Source organism: Salvelinus alpinus, chromosome 5 (genome assembly GCF_045679555.1).
Source record: "Salvelinus alpinus chromosome 5, SLU_Salpinus.1, whole genome shotgun sequence".
Classification (NCBI taxonomy): Eukaryota; Metazoa; Chordata; class Actinopteri; order Salmoniformes; family Salmonidae; genus Salvelinus; species Salvelinus alpinus.
Genome location: NC_092090.1, coordinates 791,561 through 811,918, shown reverse-complemented (window position 1 = coordinate 811,918; position 20,358 = coordinate 791,561). Strand labels below are relative to the sequence as shown.

Genomic DNA, 20,358 nt, shown 5'->3' with positions numbered 1-20,358 from the left:
TTCTGCCTTCTCTCTCTACCTGGCCCCTGAGTGCTGTGCTGTAAGGCCTCTCTCTGCCTTCTCTCTCTACCTGGCCCACGAGTGCTGGGCTGTAAGGCCTTCTCTCTCTACCTGGCCCCTGAGTGCTGAGCTGTAAAGGCCTCTCTCTGCCTTCTCTCTCTACCTGGCCCACGAGTGCTGGGCTGTAAGGCCTCTCTCTCTACCTGGCCCCTGAGTGCTGTGCTGTAAGGCCTCTCTCTGCCTTCTCTCTCTACCTGGCCCCTGAGTGCTGTGCTGTAAGGCCTCTCTCTGCCTTCTCTCTCTACCTGGCCCCTGAGTGCTGTGCTGTAAGGCCTCTCTCTCTGCCTGGCCCCTGAGTGCTGTGCTGTAAGGCCTCTCTCTGCCTTCCCCCCCCCTGATGTAGAGGTGACAGGTAGCATGACAGACTGTTTCCAGCAGGTAGAAAGTGATGACCTCAGGTGAGTTCCCACAGTCCAGGCAGATGACACAGCAGATAATGACAGAGAGAAACCTGCACCGTGCTGCCTGTCCCCAGATGAACCAGTCAACCAGCTCACAGTTCACAGTTCATCTCCAGGGAATTCAGAGCAGATCGTAGGACACTTTGGACTCAATGGTAGTGCACTTTATAGGGAATAGGTGCCATGTGGAACACACCCTGTCATGCTTTCACTTCTCGGTCCTTTCCATGAATCTCTCCACTGGGAAACATGATCCTGGTTGAGATGTTTTGATACAGCAGGTTACTGGTGCTTCAACTCTGGATCACCTAGATCTCCTTGTCCAAACTCTAGCACAGGGCTTCTAGGAGGCACCACCCCATGTGGGGTCACCTGATATGAAAATGGGGTCGTGGGACAATTTTCGAAATCCTCCCCCAAAAATAAATATAAATGTTATATATATATGTATTAGTACCAGTCAAAGTTTGGACACACCTACTCATTAAAGTATTTTTACTATTTTCTACTTTAACTTTAAGTGCACGTTGTGATTTATTTTTTAAATTTTTTAAAAACCATTCCTGACCCTGTGACCAGAAACAAGCTACATAGGGGCAATACCAAAATAAATGATCTAGTGATTCTGTCTCTTCGAGGAAAAATCTACAGAGCTGAGATTGTTGCCCCATATAAACATATAAAAAAAGAAACGTCCTCTCACTGTCAACTGTGTTTATTCTCAGCAAACTGAACATGTGTAAATATTTGTATGAACATAAGATTCAACAACTGAGACATAAACTGAACAAGTTCCACAGACATGTGACTAACAGAGATGGAATAATGTGTCCCTGAACAAAGGGGGGGTCAAAATCAAAAGTAACAGTCAGTATCTGGTGTGGCCACCAGCTGCATTAAGTACTGCAGTGCATCTCCTCCTCATGGACTGCACCAGATTTGCCAGTTCTTGCTGTGAGGTGTTACCCCACTCTTCCACCAAGCCATCTGCAAGTTCCCAGACATTTCTGGGGGGAATGGTCCTAGCCCTCTGATCCAACAGGTCCCAGACGTGCTCAATGGGATTCAGATCCAGGCTCTTCGCTGGCCATGGCAGAACACTGACATTCCTGTCTTGTGGAAATCACGCACAGAACGAGCTGTATGGCTGGTGGCATTGTCATGCTGGAGGGTCATGTCAGGATGAGCCTGCAGGAAGGGTATCACATGAGGGAGGAGGATGTCTCCCTGTGCGTTACAGGGAATAAATGCGAACCCGACCATCACCCCTGGTGAGACACACAACCGCGACTCGTCAGTGAAGAGCACTTTTTGTCAGTCCTGTCTGGTCCAGTGACGGTGGGTTTGTGCCCATAGGTGACGTTGTTGCCGGTGATGTCTGATGAGGACCTGCCTCACAACAGACCTACAAGCCCTCAGTCCAGCCTCTCTCAGCCTATTGTGGACACTGATGGAGGGATTGTGTGTTCCTGGTCTAACTCGGGCAGTTGTTGTTGCCATCCTGTACCTGTCCCGCAGGTGTGATGTTCGGATGTACCGAACCTGTTCAGGTGTTGCTGCATGTGGTCTGCGACTGCGAGGACGATCAGCTGTCCGTCCCGCCTCCCTGTAGCACTGTCTTAGGCGTCTCACTGTAAGGACATTGCAATTTATTGCCCTGGCCACATCTGCAGTCCTCATGCCTCCTTGCAGCATGCCTAAGGCACGTTCACACAGGTGAGCAGGGACCCTGGGCATCTTTCTTATGGTGTTTTTCAGAGTCAGTAGAAAAGCCTCTTTCAGTGTCCTAAGTTTTCATAACTGTGACCTTAATTGCCTACCGTCTGTAAGCTGTTAGTGTCTTAACGACCGTTCCACAGGTACATGTTCATTAGTTGTTTATGGTTCATTGAACAAGCATGGGAAACAGTGTTTAAACCCTTTACAATGAAGATCTGTGAAGTTATTTGGATTTTTACGAATGATCTTTGAAAGAGGGTCTTGTATAGCATTCTGTTGGTGGCAAGAATATTATATAATTTAAATTGAAGATCTCGAAGTGTTGAATCAAGTGTTGTTTTGTACCAGTTCATAAACCACGTGGAATCGGTACATCTCAAATCTCTTTCCTTTTATTTTGCCATCTGTGGCGCAGCTGTCAACATTTTTGTCCTCAGATGGAGGTGGCATATGTTTCTGTTTTATGCCAGTTTGTCTGAAAGTAATTAAAGAGCAGCAGTAAAATAACAATAATGAGACTATATACAGGGGGGTACTGAGTCAATGTGCAGGGGCACCGTTTATTCGAGGTAATATGTACATGTAGGTGTAGTTATTAAAGTGACTATGCAACGATGATAACAACAGAGAGTAGCATCGGTGTAAAAGAGGGGGTCGGGGGGGCAATGCAAATAGTCTGGGTAGCCATTTGATTAGATGTTCATAAGTCTTATATCTGGGGGGGTAGAAGCTGTTTAGAAGCCTCTTGGACCTAGACTTGGCGCTCCGGTACCACTTGCTGTGCGGTAGCAGAAAAAACAGTCTGTGACTAGGGTGGCTGGAGTCTTTGACCATTTTTAGGGCCTTCCTCTGACACTGCCTGGTATAGAGGTCCTGGATGACATGAAGCTTGGCCCCAGTGATGTACTGGGCCATACGCACTACCCTCTGTAGTGCCTTGCTTTCGGAGGCCGAGCAGTTGCCATACCAGGTGGTGATGCAACCAGTCACGGTGCTCCCGATGGTGCAGCTGTAGAACCTTTTGAGGACCCATGCCCAATCTTTTCAGTCTCCACTTACAACGTGATGCATGCCTAACCGACCCGTAACCATAACATTTGTTTGTTCTTTTCTGGAAGATAAAACCGAAATTGTAACCAGCTTTGTTTAACCTTTCTAGAACCTCAACCCCGGATCCGGGATCACCCCCCACCCCCCACACACTGATTAGCATAGATAGCATAGCTTCAGAAGTAGATAGTAGCATCTAAATATCATTAAATCACAAGTCCAAGACACCAGATGAAAGATACAGATCTTGTGAATAAAGCCACCATTTCAGATTTTTAAAATGTTTTACAGGGAAGACAAAATATGTAAATCTATTAGCTAAACACGTTAGCAAAATACACCACTATTCTAACTCCATCAGTTTCTTACTCCTTCAGGTGCTATCACCAATTCGGCTCAACTAAGATATTGATATCCACTAACCAAGAAAAAACCTCTTCAGATGACAGTCTGATAACATATTCATGGTATAGGATAGTTTTTGTTAGAAAAAAGTGCATATTTCAGGTAGAAATCACAGTTTACAATTGCACCGACCATCGCAAATCGACTAGAATTACTAGATAGAGCAACGTGTATGACCAATTTACTCATCATAAAACATTTCATAAGAATAGACAAAGCATAGCAATGGAAAGACCCAGATCTTGTGATTCCAGACAATATTTCAGATTTTCTAAGCGTTTTACAGCGAAAACACAATAAATCGATAAGTTAGCATACTACATGTGAAAACGTTACCAGAGCATCGATTCCAGCCAAAGAGCGCTATAACGTAATCACCGCCAAAAGATATTAATTTTTTCACTAACCTTCTCAGAATTCTTCCGATGACACTCCTGTAACATCATTTTACAACATACATATACAGTTTGTTCGAAAAGGTGCATATTTAGCCATACAAAACCGTGGTTACACAATAAAAATACTAGGAAATCAAGCCTCAATATGTCTGACGTCATCTATCAGAGTGATCTAGTTTAATTAAAAGCTAATCATATACTTGACTAAAAAATACAGGGTTGACAGGAATCGAAAGACAAATTAGTTCTTAATGCAACCGCTGATTTACATTTTTAAAATTATCCTTACTTTTCAATACAGGGTTGGCCAAGTGAAGCTACACCAAACAAAATGGCGATGTATGCGTTTAAAATATTTCGACAGAAACACGGTTTATCATATTAAATATTGCTTACTTTGAGCTGATCTTCCATCATATTCTTGGGCAATGTATCCTTTCTATGTTATAAACGTCTTTTGGTCGATAGATGTCCTCTGTCCTTCGAAATGTCCACTAACAACGACCGAGACCGCGAAACGTTCCCAAAGCTAGAAAGTGCACGACAAATAAATTCCTCAGAATCGCACTAAACGGATATAAATTGCTATAAAACGGTTAAAATTAACTACATTCTGATGTTTTTAACAACTATAACGACTGAAAACATGACCGGAGAAATATAGCTGGTTAGAAAACGATTTGGAACGAGACAGGTCCGATGGCCTTCACGCTTGAGGCGCACGTTGAGAAAGGGCGGTCTCTGTACATTTTGGTCATTTATAATGGCTGTGAACGTCCCATCGATTTCATTGAAAACGTGATGACGTACAGACACCCAGAGGAAGACGTAGGCAGTGTCGGTTTCTTCATAGCATTCACTGTGGCCTTATAAACAGACCCCAGATCAGAGGTAAAAATTTCTGAAATCTGAACCCTGTCATGAAAAGTGCTGTAAAAATTGTTCTGTACCACTCAGAGACAAAATTTCAACTCCTATAGAAACTATAGACTGTTTTCTATCCAATAATAACAATAATATGCATATTGTACGATCAAGAATTTAGCACGAGGCAGTTTAATTTGGAGACCCAAATATGCTAATGCGGAACAGCACCCCCTATAGTTGCAAGAAGTTAAGAAAGGGCGATACTTTAAACAACATTTCCCAATTTAGTGGGAAATGAGAAGTTGTAATCTGTTGAACAAAGGAGAACCATTTTGGAATTAAGTATAATTTATGTATGAGTAAATATTTTAGTGAGAGGTTTAAAGCTTTAAAATTTAGTAATTTTAGCCCTGCAAACTCATATTCATTATTTAAATAGGTACGTTTGAATTTTGTATGGCTTTTAGCATTCCAAATAAAATGAAATGTTTTGTTAATTTGATTTAAAAAACGAGTCGTCTGTAGTAGGAAGGGCCATTAATAAGTAAACTGTGATAGGACCAAAGAGTTAATCAATGTGATTTTTCCATAAATAGACAAGTATTTACCTCTCCATGGTTGCATGATCTATTTTTGCTAACTTTCTATTGAAATTGATTGTGGTAAGTTAATTTGTTTTTTGAGATGTGAATACCAAGTATGTCTACTTCACCATCCACCCATTTTATTGGTAAACTACAAGGTAGCATAAACACTTTTTGTTTTATGACCCAATACGTAATATGTTACACTTGTCAGAATTAGGTTTTAGTCCATAGAGGCTAGAAAATGGATCAATATCTTCAATGAGACTGTGGAGGGATCCAGATTGCGCACTTAAAACCTCTTTGGGATAGGTGGGGCAATATCCAGTGAAATTGCATAGTTCGAAATACAAAATTCGTAATATTAAACATTCATGAAAATACAAGTGTCTTACATCATTTAAAAGCTAAACTTCTTGTTAATCCAGCCGCGCTGTCAGAATTCAAAAAGGCTTTACGGTGAAAACCATGCGATTATCTGAGGACAGCGCCCCGCGTACAAAAGCATTAAAAACATTTTCCAAACAAGCAGAGGCGTCATGAAAGTCAGAAATAACGATAAAATAAATCACTTACATTTGAAGATCTTCCTCTGTTTGAAATCCCAATGGTCCCAGCTACATAACAAATGGTCGTTTTGTTCGATAAAGTCCTTCTTTATATCCCAAAAAATTCAGTTTAGTTGGCGCGCTTGATTCAGGGATCCACCTGTTTCCCTCGTTCAAAATGCAGACAAATGAATCGCAAAAATTACCAATAAACTTCGTCCAAACAAGTCAAGCAACGTTTCTAATCAATCCTCAGGTACCCTAATGTGTAAATAAACTATACAATTTAAGACGGAGAATAGTATGTTCATTACCGGAGATAAATAACGAAGTGCGCACCCTCATCCACGCGCGCAACAATACTACAGTCAAAATGAGAGCCAAAATGAGAGCCACCTCAAAAAACTACAAATTCTAGCTCATTTTTCAAAAAGCAAGCCTGAAACTCTTTCTAAAGACTTGACATCTAGTGGAAGCCCTAGGAACTGCAGTCTGGGAGGTATTCCTTTGATTCTCCCATAGACAGCCATTTCAATGGGTGGTGATCTCAAATGTTTTTTTTTATTTTTAAAAGCCATTCCGGATGGATTCTCCTCTGGTTTTCTCCTGCCATATCAGTTCTGTTATACTCACAGATATTATTTTAACAGTTTTAGAAACTTTAGAGTTTTCTATCCAATACTACCAATTATATGCATATCCTACCTTCTGGGCCTGAGTAACAGGCAGTTTATTTTGGGCACGTCATTCATCCGAATTTCCGAATACTGCCCCCTATCCCTAAAAAGTTTACAAAAAAACTTGTCATCAACATACATTGACACTTTTGTTTTTATCCCCTGGATTTCTAACCCCTTGATGTTCTTGTTGGATCTCATTTTAATTGCATTTCAATGGCCTTAATAAATAGATATGGAGACAATGGACAGCCTTGTTTTACTCCTCTTAAAAGCTCAATACTTTCTGAGAAGTAACCATTATTTACTATTTTACATCTGGGGTTGCTGCACATATACATTGGGTTAAAGTTAAGAGATTCACCCAAATTTAAAGTAATCCAGGCATTTGTAAATCTAGTCGTACTTTATCAAACACCTTTTCAAAATCTGCTATGAGACCAGGCCTGGTGTATTTTTTGATTTTAATAATGTTCAATTGTTTAAAGTAATTGTCTTATATTATCTCCAATATAGCGTCCGTGTAAAAAAAACCTGTCTGATCAGGATGAACAATAATATCTGTTGTGCTATGTGCTATGCATTTGACAAGGATTTTCGCATCACAGCGTTGAAATTGTGATGTGTTTTTTAAATGGACTGGATCTTTATGCCACCTGGGTCCTGTTTTAGTAGTAATGAAATCAGAGCTCCTTGTTGAGAACCTGAAAGTCTACCGTTTGTAGGAGAGTAATTATAACATGCTAATAATGGAGCTTTAAGTACATTAAAGGTCTGTTATACCTCTACTGGTATATCATCAAGCCCTGGTGTTTTTAGACTGAAAATATTTTATTGCCTCAGTTACTCTTTTGTAAGTTGGTCCATTCAGGTCTTTCTGTAAATGTGTTAATTTTACATTATTATTATTATTATTATTATTATTATTATTATTTGGAAAGAAATCCTTAGTTAACATAATTCAGTGGAAATGGAGGAGACAAAACATATGCTTGAAAAAATGTTGCTTCCTCTTTCAAAATATAGTTTGATGAATCATGGATGACTCCATTTGTAATGACTTTCTCTCAATTCCTTTTGGTAGCATTTCTATGTTGAAGATTCAATATTTATTTTTGCATTTTTCCATCCAATTCGCTTTATTTTTGTAATACATTACACTTGATCGTTCTTGAATAAGTCCCTCCATTTCTTTTTGTGCCTCTATAGTTTCCATTACCATCTACCTGCTCTGTTACTTCCTCTTTTTCCTTTATTAATCTCTTTCCCCCTAAACTGCTTTTGTTTAATGATGAGTGTTGTATTGAATGGCCTCTAAAAGTACATTTCAGTGTCCCATACAGGGATCTGCTCTATCTGTGTTGTGCTGAATGTCAAGTCATTAACTGTCTTCTCTCTCTGTCTCTCTGTCTCTGTCTCTCTGTCTCTCTCTGTCTCTCTAGTGTGTCCTGATAAGTGCCATGCGTGTACGTGGGATGGTGAGTGTTGTCATGGCCAGTGTCTGGGTAGCTGTACGGAACCGAACACGGATACGTCTTGCGCTGCCTGTCTCCACTACTACCACGAGGGGCGCTGCGTTCCAGACTGTCCCCCCGATACCTATAAGTTTGAAGGCTGGCGCTGCGTCACCCTGGACTTCTGCTCCAGCGTCCACCTGCCCGACTTCGACCGCTTCGTCATTCACAGAAGAGAGTGCATGTCTGACTGTCCTTCTGGATTCACACGCAACAAGAGCAAGAAGTGAGTGGGGTTTGTCTTCTTCAAACTGTCCAGCAGATGGAGACAGAGGCTATTATATAGCCTTTCTCTAATTCAGTTTTAAGAAAACTAAGTGTTAAAGTATGTACAAAAATAATCTGAATTAAAAAATACATGAAAAATAACAAATAATTAAAAAGCAAAAATAAAATAACAGTATTGATTTATACAGGGGGTATAGAGTCAATATGCGGGGGAATAGGTTAGTCGAAGTAATTGAGGTAATATGTACATGTAGGTAGAGTTAAAGTGACTATGCATAGATAATAAACAGAGTAGCAGCAGTGTAAGAATTGGGGGGGGGGGTGCAAATAGTCCAGGTAGTCATTTGATTAGATGTTCAGGAGTCTTATGGCTTGGGGGTAGAAGCTGTTTAGAAGCCTCTTGGACCTAGACTTGGTGCTCCGGTACTGCTTGCCGTGCGGTAGCAGAGAGAACAGTGTATGACTTGGGTGGCTGGAGTCTTTGGCAATTTTTGGGGCCTTCCTCTGTCACTGCCTGGTATAGAGGTCCTGGATGACAGGAAGCTTGGCCCCAGTGATGTACTGGTCCATACACACTACCCTCTGTATTGCCTTGCGGTCGGAGGCCGAGCAGTTGCCATACCAGGTGGTGATGCAACCAGTCAGGATGCTCTCGATGGTGCAGCTGTAGAACTTCTTGAGGATCTAAGGACCAATGCTAAATCTTTTCAGTCTCCTGAGGAAATGGGTTTTGTCGTGCCCTCTTCACGACTGTTTTGGTGTACTTGGACCATGATAGGTTTGTTGGTGATGTGGACGCCAAGGAGCTTGCCGCTCTCAACCTGCTCCACTACAGCCCCGTCGATGAGAAGGGGGTGTGCTCGGTCCTCATTTTCCTGTAGTCCACAATCATCACATTGAGGGAGAGGTTATCCTGGCACCACACTGCCAGGTCTCTGACCTCCTCCCTATAGGCTGTCTCGTTCTAGTCAGTGATCAGGCCTACCACTGTTGTGTCGTCAGCAAACTTAATGATGGTGTTGGAGTCGTGCCTGGCCATGCAGTTATGGGTGAACAGGGAGTACAGGAGGGGACTGAGCACGCACCCCTGAGGGGCCCCAGTGTTGAGGATCAGTGTGGCAGATGTGTTGTTACCTACTCTTACCACCTGGGGGCAGCCCGTCAGGAAGTCCATTTGTTTTTGATCCAGTTGCAGAGGGAGGTGTTTAGTCCCAGGGTCCTTAGCTTAGTGATGAGCTTTGAGGGCACTATGGTGTTGAACGCTGAGCTGTAGTCAATGAATAGCATTCTCATGTAGGTGTTCCTTTTGCCCGGTGGGAAAGGCAGTTTGGAGTGCAATAGAGATTGCATCATCTGTGGATTTGTTGGGGTGGTATGCAAATTGGAGTGGGTCTAGGGTTTCTGGGATGATTGTGTTGATGTGAGCCTTGACCAGCCTTTCAAAGCACTTCATAGCTACGGACGTGAGTGCCACGTGTCGGTAGTCATTTAGGCAGGTTACCTTAGTCCCTGTGCCCAAGAACACTATGGTAGTCTGTTTGAAACATGTTGCTATTACAGACTCAGACAGGGAGAGGTTGAAAATGTCAGTGAAGACACTTGCCAGTTGGTCAACGCATGCTCGGAGTACACGTCCTGGTAATCTCTGGCCCTGCAGCCTTGTGAATGTTGACCTATTTTAAAGGTCTTACTCACATCGGCTGCGGAGAGCGTGATCCCACAGTCTTCCGGAACAGCTGACGCTCTCATGCATGCTTCAGTGTTGCTTGCCTACGCGAGCATAGCAGTAATTTAGCTCGTCTGGTAGGCTTGTGTCACTGGGCAGCTGTCACTGGGCAGCTCGTGGCTGTGCTTCCTTTGTAGTAAGTAATAGTTTGCAAGCCCTGCCACATCGGAGCCGGTGTAGTACGATTCGATCTTAGTCCTGTATTGACCCTTTGCCTGTTTTATGGTTCTTCAGAGGGCATAGCGGGATTTCTTAGAAGCTTCTGGGTTAGTCCCACTCCTTGAAAGCGGCAACTCTACCCTTTAGCTCAGTGTGGATGTTGCCTGTAATCCATGGCTTCTGGTTGGGGTATGTACGTACAGTCGCTGTGATGACGACTTCATCGATGGCCTCGGTGTAACGCTCATTCCTTCGACATCGACTTCATCGATGCACTTATTGATGAAGCCAATGACTGATGTGGTGTACTCCTCAATGCCATTGGAAGAATCTCGGAACATTATCCAGTCTGTGCTAGAAAAACAGTCCTGTAGCGTAGCATCCTCTTCATCTGACAACTTCAATATTGAGCGAGTCACTGGTACTTCCTGCTTTAGTTTTTGCTTGTAAGCAGGAATCAGGAGGATAGAATTATGGTCAGATTTTCCAAATGGAGGGTGAGGGAGAGCTTTGTACTTTTCTCTGTGTGGAGTAAAGATGGTCTAGATTTCTTCCCTTCTGGCTGCAAACGTAACGCTCTGGTAGAAATGAGGTAGAACAGATTTAAGTTTCCCTGCATTAAAGTCGTAGTAAAAATAAAGAAAAACCCTTGAATGAGTAGGTGTTGTAAAACGTTTGACCGGTAGTGAATATCAACAGCTATCCCCTCTATCCTTTTCTCCCATTTCTCTCTCAATGCAACATGTTGGTTTCATGAGCTGAACTAAACGCTCCCAGAAATGTTTTCACACAACACAATGCCACACATGTTTGGAGGGAGTGTGTGTGCAATTGGCATGCTGACTACAGGAATGTCCACCAGAGCTGTTGCCAGAGAATTGAATGTTAATTTCGCGACCATAAGATGCCTCCAACATCGTTTTAGAGGATTTGGCATTACATCCAACCGGCCTAATAACCCCAGACCACATGTAACCATGCCAGCCCAGGACCTCCACATCCGTCTTCTTCACCTGAGGGGTCATCTGAGACCAGCCACCCGGACAGCTGATGAAACTGAGGGATGGTCTGAGACCAGCCACCCAGACAGCTGATGAAACTGAGGGATCGTCTGAGACCAGCCAGCCGGACAGCTGATGAAACTGAGGGATGGTCTGAGACCAGCCAGCCGGACAGCTGATGAAACTGTGGGATCATCTGAGACCAGCCAGCCGGACAGCTGATGAAACTGTGGGTTTGCACCACCGAAGAATTTTCTGCACAAACTGTAAGAAACTGTCTCAGGGATACTCATCTGCGTGCTCGTCTTCCTCACCAGGGTCTTGACCTGACTGCAGTTCAACGTCGTAACCGACTTCAGTGGGTAAATGCTCGTCTTCCTCACCAGGGTCTTGACCTGACTGCAGTTCAGCGTCGTAACCGACTTCAGTGGGTAAATGCTCGTCTTCCTCACCAGGGTCTTGACCTGACTGCAGTTCAGCGTCGTAACTGACTTCAGTGGGTAAATGCTCGTCTTCCTCACCAGGGTCTTGACCTGACTGCAGTTCAACGTCGTAACCGACTTCTGTGGGTAAATGCTCGTCTTCCTCACCAGGGTCTTGACCTGACTGCAGTTCAACGTCGTAACCGACTTCAGTGGGTAAATGCTCGTCTTCCTCACCAGGGTCTTGACCTGACTGCAGTTCAGCGTCGTAACTGACTTCAGTGGGTAAATGCTCGTCTTCCTCACCAGGGTCTTGACCTGACTGCAGTTCAACGTCGTAACCGACTTCTGTGGGTAAATGCTCGTCTTCCTCACCAGGGTCTTGACCTGACTGCAGTTCAACGTCGTAACCGACTTCAGTGGGTAAATGCTCGTCTTCCTCACCAGGGTCTTGACCTGACTGCAGTTCAGCGTCGTAACTGACTTCTGTGGTCAAATGCTCATGTTCTATGGCCACTGGCCCACTGGAGACGTGTGCACTTCACAGATGAATCCCGGTTTGAACTGTACCGGGCAGATGGCAGACAGGGTGTGGGGTTATGGCTGTGAACAGAGTGCCCCGCGGTGGGGTTAGGGTTGTGAACAGAGTGCCCCGCGGTGGGGTTAGGGCTGTGGACAGAGTGCCCCGCGGTGGGGTTAGGGCTGTGGACAGAGTGCCCCGCGGTGGGGTTAGGGCTGTGAACAGAGTGCCCCGCGGTGGGGTTAGGGCTGTGAACAGAGTGCCCCGCGGTGGGGTTAGGGCTGTGAACAGAGTGCCCCGCGGTGGGGTTAGGGCTGTGAACAGAGTGCCCCGCGGTGGGGTTAGGGCTGTGAACAGAGTGCCCCGCGGTGGGGTTAGGGCTGTGAACAGAGTGCCCCGCGGTGGGGTTAGGGCTGTGAACAGAGTGCCCCGCGGTGGGGTTAGGGCTGTGAACAGAGTGCCCCGCGGTGGGGTTAGGGCTGTGAACAGAGTGCCCCGCGGTGGGGTTAGGGCTGTGAACAGAGTGCCCCGCGGTGGGGTTAGGGCTGTGAACAGAGTGCCCCGCGGTGGGGTTAGGGCTGTGAACAGAGTGCCCCGCGGTGGGGTTAGGGCTGTGAACAGAGTGCCCCGCGGTGGGGTTAGGGCTGTGAACAGAGTGCCCCGCGGTGGGGTTAGGGCTGTGAACAGAGTGCCCCGCGGTGGGGTTAGGGCTGTGAACAGAGTGCCCCGCGGTGGGGTTAGGGCTGTGAACAGAGTGCCCCGCGGTGGGGTTAGGGCTGTGAACAGAGTGCCCCGCGGTGGGGTTAGGGCTGTGAACAGAGTGCCCCGCGGTGGGGTTAGGGCTGTGAACAGAGTGCCCCGCGGTGGGGTTAGGGCTGTGAACAGAGTGCCCCGCGGTGGGGTTAGGGCTGTGAACAGAGTGCCCCGCGGTGGGGTTAGGGCTGTGAACAGAGTGCCCCGCGGTGGGGTTAGGGCTGTGAACAGAGTGCCCCGCGGTGGGGTTAGGGCTGTGAACAGAGTGCCCCGCGGTGGGGTTAGGGCTGTGAACAGAGTGCCCCGCGGTGGGGTTAGGGCTGTGAACAGAGTGCCCCGCGGTGGGGTTAGGGCTGTGAACAGAGTGCCCCGCGGTGGGGTTAGGGCTGTGAACAGAGTGCCCCGCGGTGGGGTTAGGGCTGTGAACAGAGTGCCCCGCGGTGGGGTTAGGGCTGTGAACAGAGTGCCCCGCGGTGGGGTTAGGGCTGTGAACAGAGTGCCCCGCGGTGGGGTTAGGGCTGTGAACAGAGTGCCCCGCGGTGGGGTTAGGGCTGTGAACAGAGTGCCCCGCGGTGGGGTTAGGGCTGTGAACAGAGTGCCCCGCGGTGGGGTTAGGGCTGTGAACAGAGTGCCCCGCGGTGGGGTTAGGGCTGTGGACAGAGTGCCCCGCGGTGGGGTTAGGGCTGTGGACAGAGTGCCCCGCGGTGGGGTTAGGGCTGTGGACAGAGTGCCCCGCGGTGGGGTTAGGGCTGTGGACAGAGTGCCCCGCGGTGGGGTTAGGGCTGTGGACAGAGTGCCCCGCGGTGGGGTTAGGGCTGTGGACAGAGTGCCCCGCGGTGGGGTTAGGGCTGTGGACAGAGTGCCCCGCGGTGGGGTTAGGGCTGTGGACAGAGTGCCCCGCGGTGGGGTTAGGGCTGTGGACAGAGTGCCCCGCGGTGGGGTTAGGGCTGTGGACAGAGTGCCCCGCGGTGGGGTTAGGGCTGTGGACAGAGTGCCCCGCGGTGGGGTTAGGGCTGTGGACAGAGTGCCCCGCGGTGGGGTTAGGGCTGTGGACAGAGTGCCCCGCGGTGGGGTTAGGGCTGTGGACAGAGTGCCCCGCGGTGGGGTTAGGGCTGTGGACAGAGTGCCCCGCGGTGGGGTTAGGGCTGTGGACAGAGTGCCCCGCGGTGGGGTTAGGGCTGTGGACAGAGTGCCCCGCGGTGGGGTTAGGGCTGTGGACAGAGTGCCCCGCGGTGGGGTTAGGGCTGTGGACAGAGTGCCCCGCGGTGGGGTTAGGGCTGTGGACAGAGTGCCCCGCGGTGGGGTTAGGGCTGTGAACAGAGTGCCCCGCGGTGGGGTTAGGGCTGTGAACAGAGTGCCCCGCGGTGGGGTAAGGGCTGTGGACAGAGTGCCCCGCGGTGGGGTTAGGGCTGTGGACAGAGTGCCCCGCGGTGGGGTTAGGGCTGTGGACAGAGTGCCCCGCGGTGGGGTTAGGGCTGTGGACAGAGTGCCCCGCGGTGGGGTTAGGGCTGTGGACAGAGTGCCCCGCGGTGGGGTTAGGGCTGTGGACAGAGTGCCCCGCGGTGGGGTTAGGGCTGTGAACGGCGGTCACACCAGATACTGACTGGTTTTCACGAGGTAAACGGCGGTCACACCAGATACTGACTGGTTTTCACGAGGCAAACGGCGGTCACACCAGATACTGACTGGTTTTCACGTGGTAAACGGCGGTCACACCAGATACTGACTGGTTTTCTGATCCACACCCCTATCGTTTTTAAACAGGTATCTTTGACCAACAGATGCATATCTGTATTCCCAGTCATGTGAAATCCATATATTAGGGCCTAATGAATTTATTTCAATTGACTGATTTCCTCATATGAAGTGTAACTCAGTAAAATCTTTGAAATTGTTGGTTGCGTTTTATATTTTTGTTCAGTATACCTTGGTATGTTTTATGTCTGACTGTTTCTTTCCCTGTCCCCCTCTCCCCCATCTCCAGTATGTTCTGCAGTGCGTGTGACGGGCTATGTGATAAGATCTGTGAAGAGAAGGTCATTGACTCCGTGGACGCGGCCCAGTCTCTGAAGGGATGTACCGTCATCAAGGGCAACCTACAAATCAACATCCGCAGAGGACGTGAGTACCTGTTATAGTAGGGTATATTATATAGCACTACCTGTTATAGTAGGGTATATTATATAGCTCTACCTGTTATAGTAGGGTATATTATATATAGCACTACCTGTTATAGTAGGGTATATTATATATAGCACTACCTGTTATAGTAGGGTATATTATATATAGCACTACCTGTTATAGTAGGGTATATTATATATAGCACTACCTGTTATAGTAGGGTATATTATATATAGCACTACCTGTTATAGTAGGGTATATTATATATAGGACTACCTGTTATAGTAGGGTATATTATATATCACTACCTGTTATAGTAGGGTATATTATATATAGCACTACCTGTTATAGTAGGGTATATTATATATAGCACTACCTGTTATAGTAGGGTATATTATATAGCACTACCTGTTATAGTAGGGTATATTATATAGCACTACCTGTTATAGTAGGGTATATTATATAACACTACCTGTTATAGTAGGGTATATTATATAGCACTACCTGTTATAGTAGGGTATATTATATATAGCACTACCTGTTATAGTAGGGTATATTATATATAGCACTACCTGTTATAGTAGGGTATATTATATAGCACTACCTGTTATAGTAGGGTATATTATATAGCACTACCTGTTATAGTAGGGTATATTATATAACACTACCTGTTATAGTAGGGTATATTATATATAGCACTACCTGTTATAGTAGGGTATATTATATATAGCACTACCTGTTATAGTAGGGTATATTATATATAGCACTACCTGTTATAGTAGGGTATATTATATATAGCACTACCTGTTATAGTAGGGTATATTATATATAGCACTACCTGTTATAGTAGGGTATATTATATAGCACTACCTGTTATAGTAGGGTATATTATATAGCACTACCTGTTATAGTAGGGTATATTATATAGCACTACCTGTTATAGTAGGGTATATTATATATAGCACTACCTGTTATAGTAGGGTATATTATATATAGCACTACCTGTTATAGTAGGGTATATTATATATACAGTGGGGAGAACAAGTATTTGATACACTGCCGATTTTGCAGGTTTTCCTACTTACAAAGCATGTAGAGGTCTGTAATTTTTATCATAGGTACACTTCAACTGTGAGAGACGGAATCTAAAACAAAAATCCAGAAAATCACATTGTATGATTTTTAAGTAATTAATTTGCATTTTATTGCATGACATAAGTATTTGATCACCTACCAACCAGTAAGAATTCCGGCTCTCACAGACCTGTTAGTTTTTCTTTAAGAAGCCCTCCTGTTCTCCACTCATTACCTGTATTAACTGCACCTGTTTGAACTCGTTACCTGTATAAAAGACACCTGTCCACACACTCAATCAAACAGATTCCAACCTCTCCACAATGGCCAAGACCAGAGAGCTGTGTAAGGACATCAGGGATAAATTGTAGACCTGTACAAGGCTGGGATGGGCTACAGGACAATAGCCAAGCAGCTTGGTGAGAAGGCAACAACTGTTGGCACAATTATTAGAAAATGGAAGAAGTTCAAGATGACGGTCAATCACCCTCGGTCTGGGGCTCCATGCAAGATCTCACCTCGTGGGGCATCAATGATCATGAGGAATGTGAGGGATCAGCCCAGAACTACACGGCAGGACCTGGTCAATGACCTGAAGAGAGCTGGGACCACAGTCTCAAAGAAAACCATTAGTAACACACTACGCCGTCATGGATTAAAATCCTGCAGCGCACGCAAGGTCCCCCTGCTCAAGCCAGCGCATGTCCAGGCCCGTCTGAAGTTTGCCAATGACCATCTGGATGATCCAGAGGAGGAATGGGAGAAGGTCATGTGGTCTGATGAGACAAAAATAGAGCTTTTTGCTCTAAACTCCACTCGCCGTGTTTGGAGGAATAGAAGGATGAGTACAACCCCAAGAACACCATCCCAACCGTGAAGCATGGAGGTGGAAACATCATTCTTTGGGGATGCTTTTCTGCAAAGGGGACAGGACGACTGCACCGTATTGAGGGGAGGATGGATGGGGCCATGTATCGCGAGATCTTGACCAACAACCTCCTTCCCTCAGTAAGAGCATTGAAGATGGGTCGTGGCTGGGTCTTCCAGCATGACAACGACCCGAAACACACAGCCAGGGCAACTAAGGAGTGGCTCCGTAAGAAGCATCTCAAGGTCCTGGAGTGGCCTAGCCAGTCTCCAGACCTGAACCCAATAGAAAATCTTTGGAGGGAGCCGAAAGTCCGTATTGCCCAGCGACAGCCCCGAAACCTGAAGGATCTGGAGAAGGTCTGTATGGAGGAGTGGGCCAAAATCCCTGCTGCAGTGTGTGCAAACCTGGTCAAGAACTACAGGAAACGTATGATCTCTGTAATTGCAAACTAAGGTTTCTGTACCAAATATTAAGTTCTGCTTTTCTGATGTATCAAATACTTATGTCATGCAATAAAATGCAAATTAATTACTTAAAAATCATACAATGTGATTTTCTGGATTTTTGTTTTAGATTCCTTCTCTCACAGTTGAAGTGTACCTATGATAAAAATTACAGACCTCTACATGCTTTGTAAGTAGGAAAACCTGCAAAATTGTCAGTGTATCAAATACTTGTTCTCCCCACTGTAGCACTACCTGTTATAGTAGGGTATATTATATATAGCACTACCTGTTATAGCAGGGTATATTATATATAGCACTACCTGTTATAGTAGGGTATATTATATAGCACTACCTGTTATAGTAGGGTATATTATATAGCACTACCTGTTATAGTAGGGTATATTATATATAGCACTACCTGTTATAGTAGGGTATATTATATATAGCACTACCTGTTATAGTAGGGTATATTATATATAGCACTACCTGTTATAGTAGGGTATATTATATATAGCGCTACCTGTTATAGTAGGGTATATTATATATAGCGCTACCTGTTATAGTAGGGTATATTATATATAGCGCTACCTGTTATAGTAGGGTATATTATATATAGCACTACCTGTTATAGTAGGGTATATTATATATAGCACTACCTGTTATTGTAGGGTATATTATATAGCACTACCTGTTATAGTAGGGTATATTATAAATAGCACTACCTGTTATTGTAGGGTATATTATATATAGCACTACCTGTTATAGTAGGGTATATTATATATAGCACTACCTGTTATAGTAGGGTATATTATATATAGCACTACCTGTTATAGTAGGGTATATTATATTATATATAGCACTACCTGGTATAGTAGGGTATATTATATATAGCACTACCTGGTATTGTAGGGTATATTATATATAGCACTACCTGTTATTGTAGGGTATATTATATATAGCACTACCTGTTATAGTAGGGTATATTATATATAGCACTACCTGTTATAGTAGGGTATATTATATATAGCACTACCTGTTATAGTAGGGTATATTATATATAGCACTACCTGTTATAGTAGGGTATATTATATAGCACTACCTGTTATTGTAGGGTATATTATATAGCACTACCTGTTATTGTAGGGTATATTATATATAGCACTACCTGTTATTGTAGGGTATATTATATATAGCACTACCTGTTATAGTAGGGTATATTATATATAGCACTACCTGTTATTGTAGGGTATATTATATAGCACTACCTGTTATAGTAGGGTATATTATATATAGCACTACCTGTTATTGTAGGGTATATTATATATAGCACTACCTGTTATAGTACGGTATATTATATATAGCTCTACCTGTTATTGTAGGGTATATTATATATAGCACTACCTGTTATAGTAGGGTATATTATATATAGCACTACCTGTTATAGTAGGGTATATTATATATAGCACTACCTGTTATAGTAGGGTATATTATATATAGCACTACCTGGTATAGTAGGGTATATTATATATAGCACTACCTGTTATTGTAGGGTATATTATATATAGCACTACCTGTTATTGTAGGGTATATTATATATAGCACTACCTGTTATAGTAGGGTATATTATATATAGCACTACCTGTTATAGTAGGGTATATTATATATAGCACTACCTGTTATAGTAGGGTATATTATATAGCACTACCTGTTATAGTAGGGTATATTATATAGCACTACCTGTTATTGTAGGGTATATTATATATAGCACTACCTGTTATTGTAGGGTATATTATATAGCACTACCTGTTATTGTAGGGTATATTATATATAGCACTACCTGTTATAGTAGGGTATATTATATATAGCACTACCTGTTATTGTAGGGTATATTATATAGCACTACCTGTTATTGTAGGGTATATTATATATAGCACTACCTGTTATTGTAGGGTATATTATATATAGCACTACCTGTTATAGTAGGGTATATTATATATAGCTCTACCTGTTATTGTAGGGTATATTATATATAGCACTACCTGTTATAGTAGGGTATATTATATATAGCACTACCTGTTATTGTAGGGTATATTATATAGCACTACCTGTTATAGTAGGGTATATTATATATAGCACTACCTGTTATTGTAGGGTATATTATATATAGCACTACCTGTTATAGTAGGGTATATTATATATAGCTCTACCTGTTATTGTAGGGTATATTATATATAGCACTACCTGTTATAGTAGGGTATATTATATATAGCACTACCTGTTATAGTAGGGTATATTATATTATATATAGCACTACCTGTTATTGTAGGGTATATTATATATAGCACTACCTGTTATTGTAGGGTATATTATATAGCACTACCTGTTATTGTAGGGTATATTATATATAGCACTACCTGTTATAGTAGGGTATATTATATATAGCACTACCTGTTATTGTAGGGTATATTATATAGCACTACCTGTTATAGTAGGGTATATTGTATATAGCACTACCTGTTATTGTAGGGTATATTATATATAGCACTACCTGTTATAGTAGGGTATATTATATATAGCTCTACCTGTTATTGTAGGGTATATTATATATAGCACTACCTGTTATAGTAGGGTATATTATATATAGCACTACCTGTTATAGTAGGGTATATTATATTATATATAGCACTACCTGTTATAGTAGGGTATATTATATATAGCACTACCTGGTATAGTAGGGTATATTATATATAGCACTACCTGTTATTGTAGGGTATATTATATATAGCACTACCTGTTATTGTAGGGTATATTATA

General features: G+C 43.9%; 1 protein-coding gene across 1 annotated transcript in view; it reads left to right on the top strand.

Moving 5' to 3' along the window:
• Positions 1–448: 448 nt before the first annotated feature.
• The window catches only part of LOC139575134 (insulin-like growth factor 1 receptor), an 81,807-nt gene continuing 61,897 nt past the window's right edge, over positions 449–20,358 (top strand). Inside the window, exons 1-3 of the mRNA XM_071400137.1 lie at positions 449–458; positions 8,152–8,449; positions 15,017–15,153. Coding sequence (XP_071256238.1) covers positions 449–458; positions 8,152–8,449; positions 15,017–15,153 — 445 coding nt within the window. The remainder of the gene's footprint in view (positions 459–8,151; positions 8,450–15,016; positions 15,154–20,358) is intronic.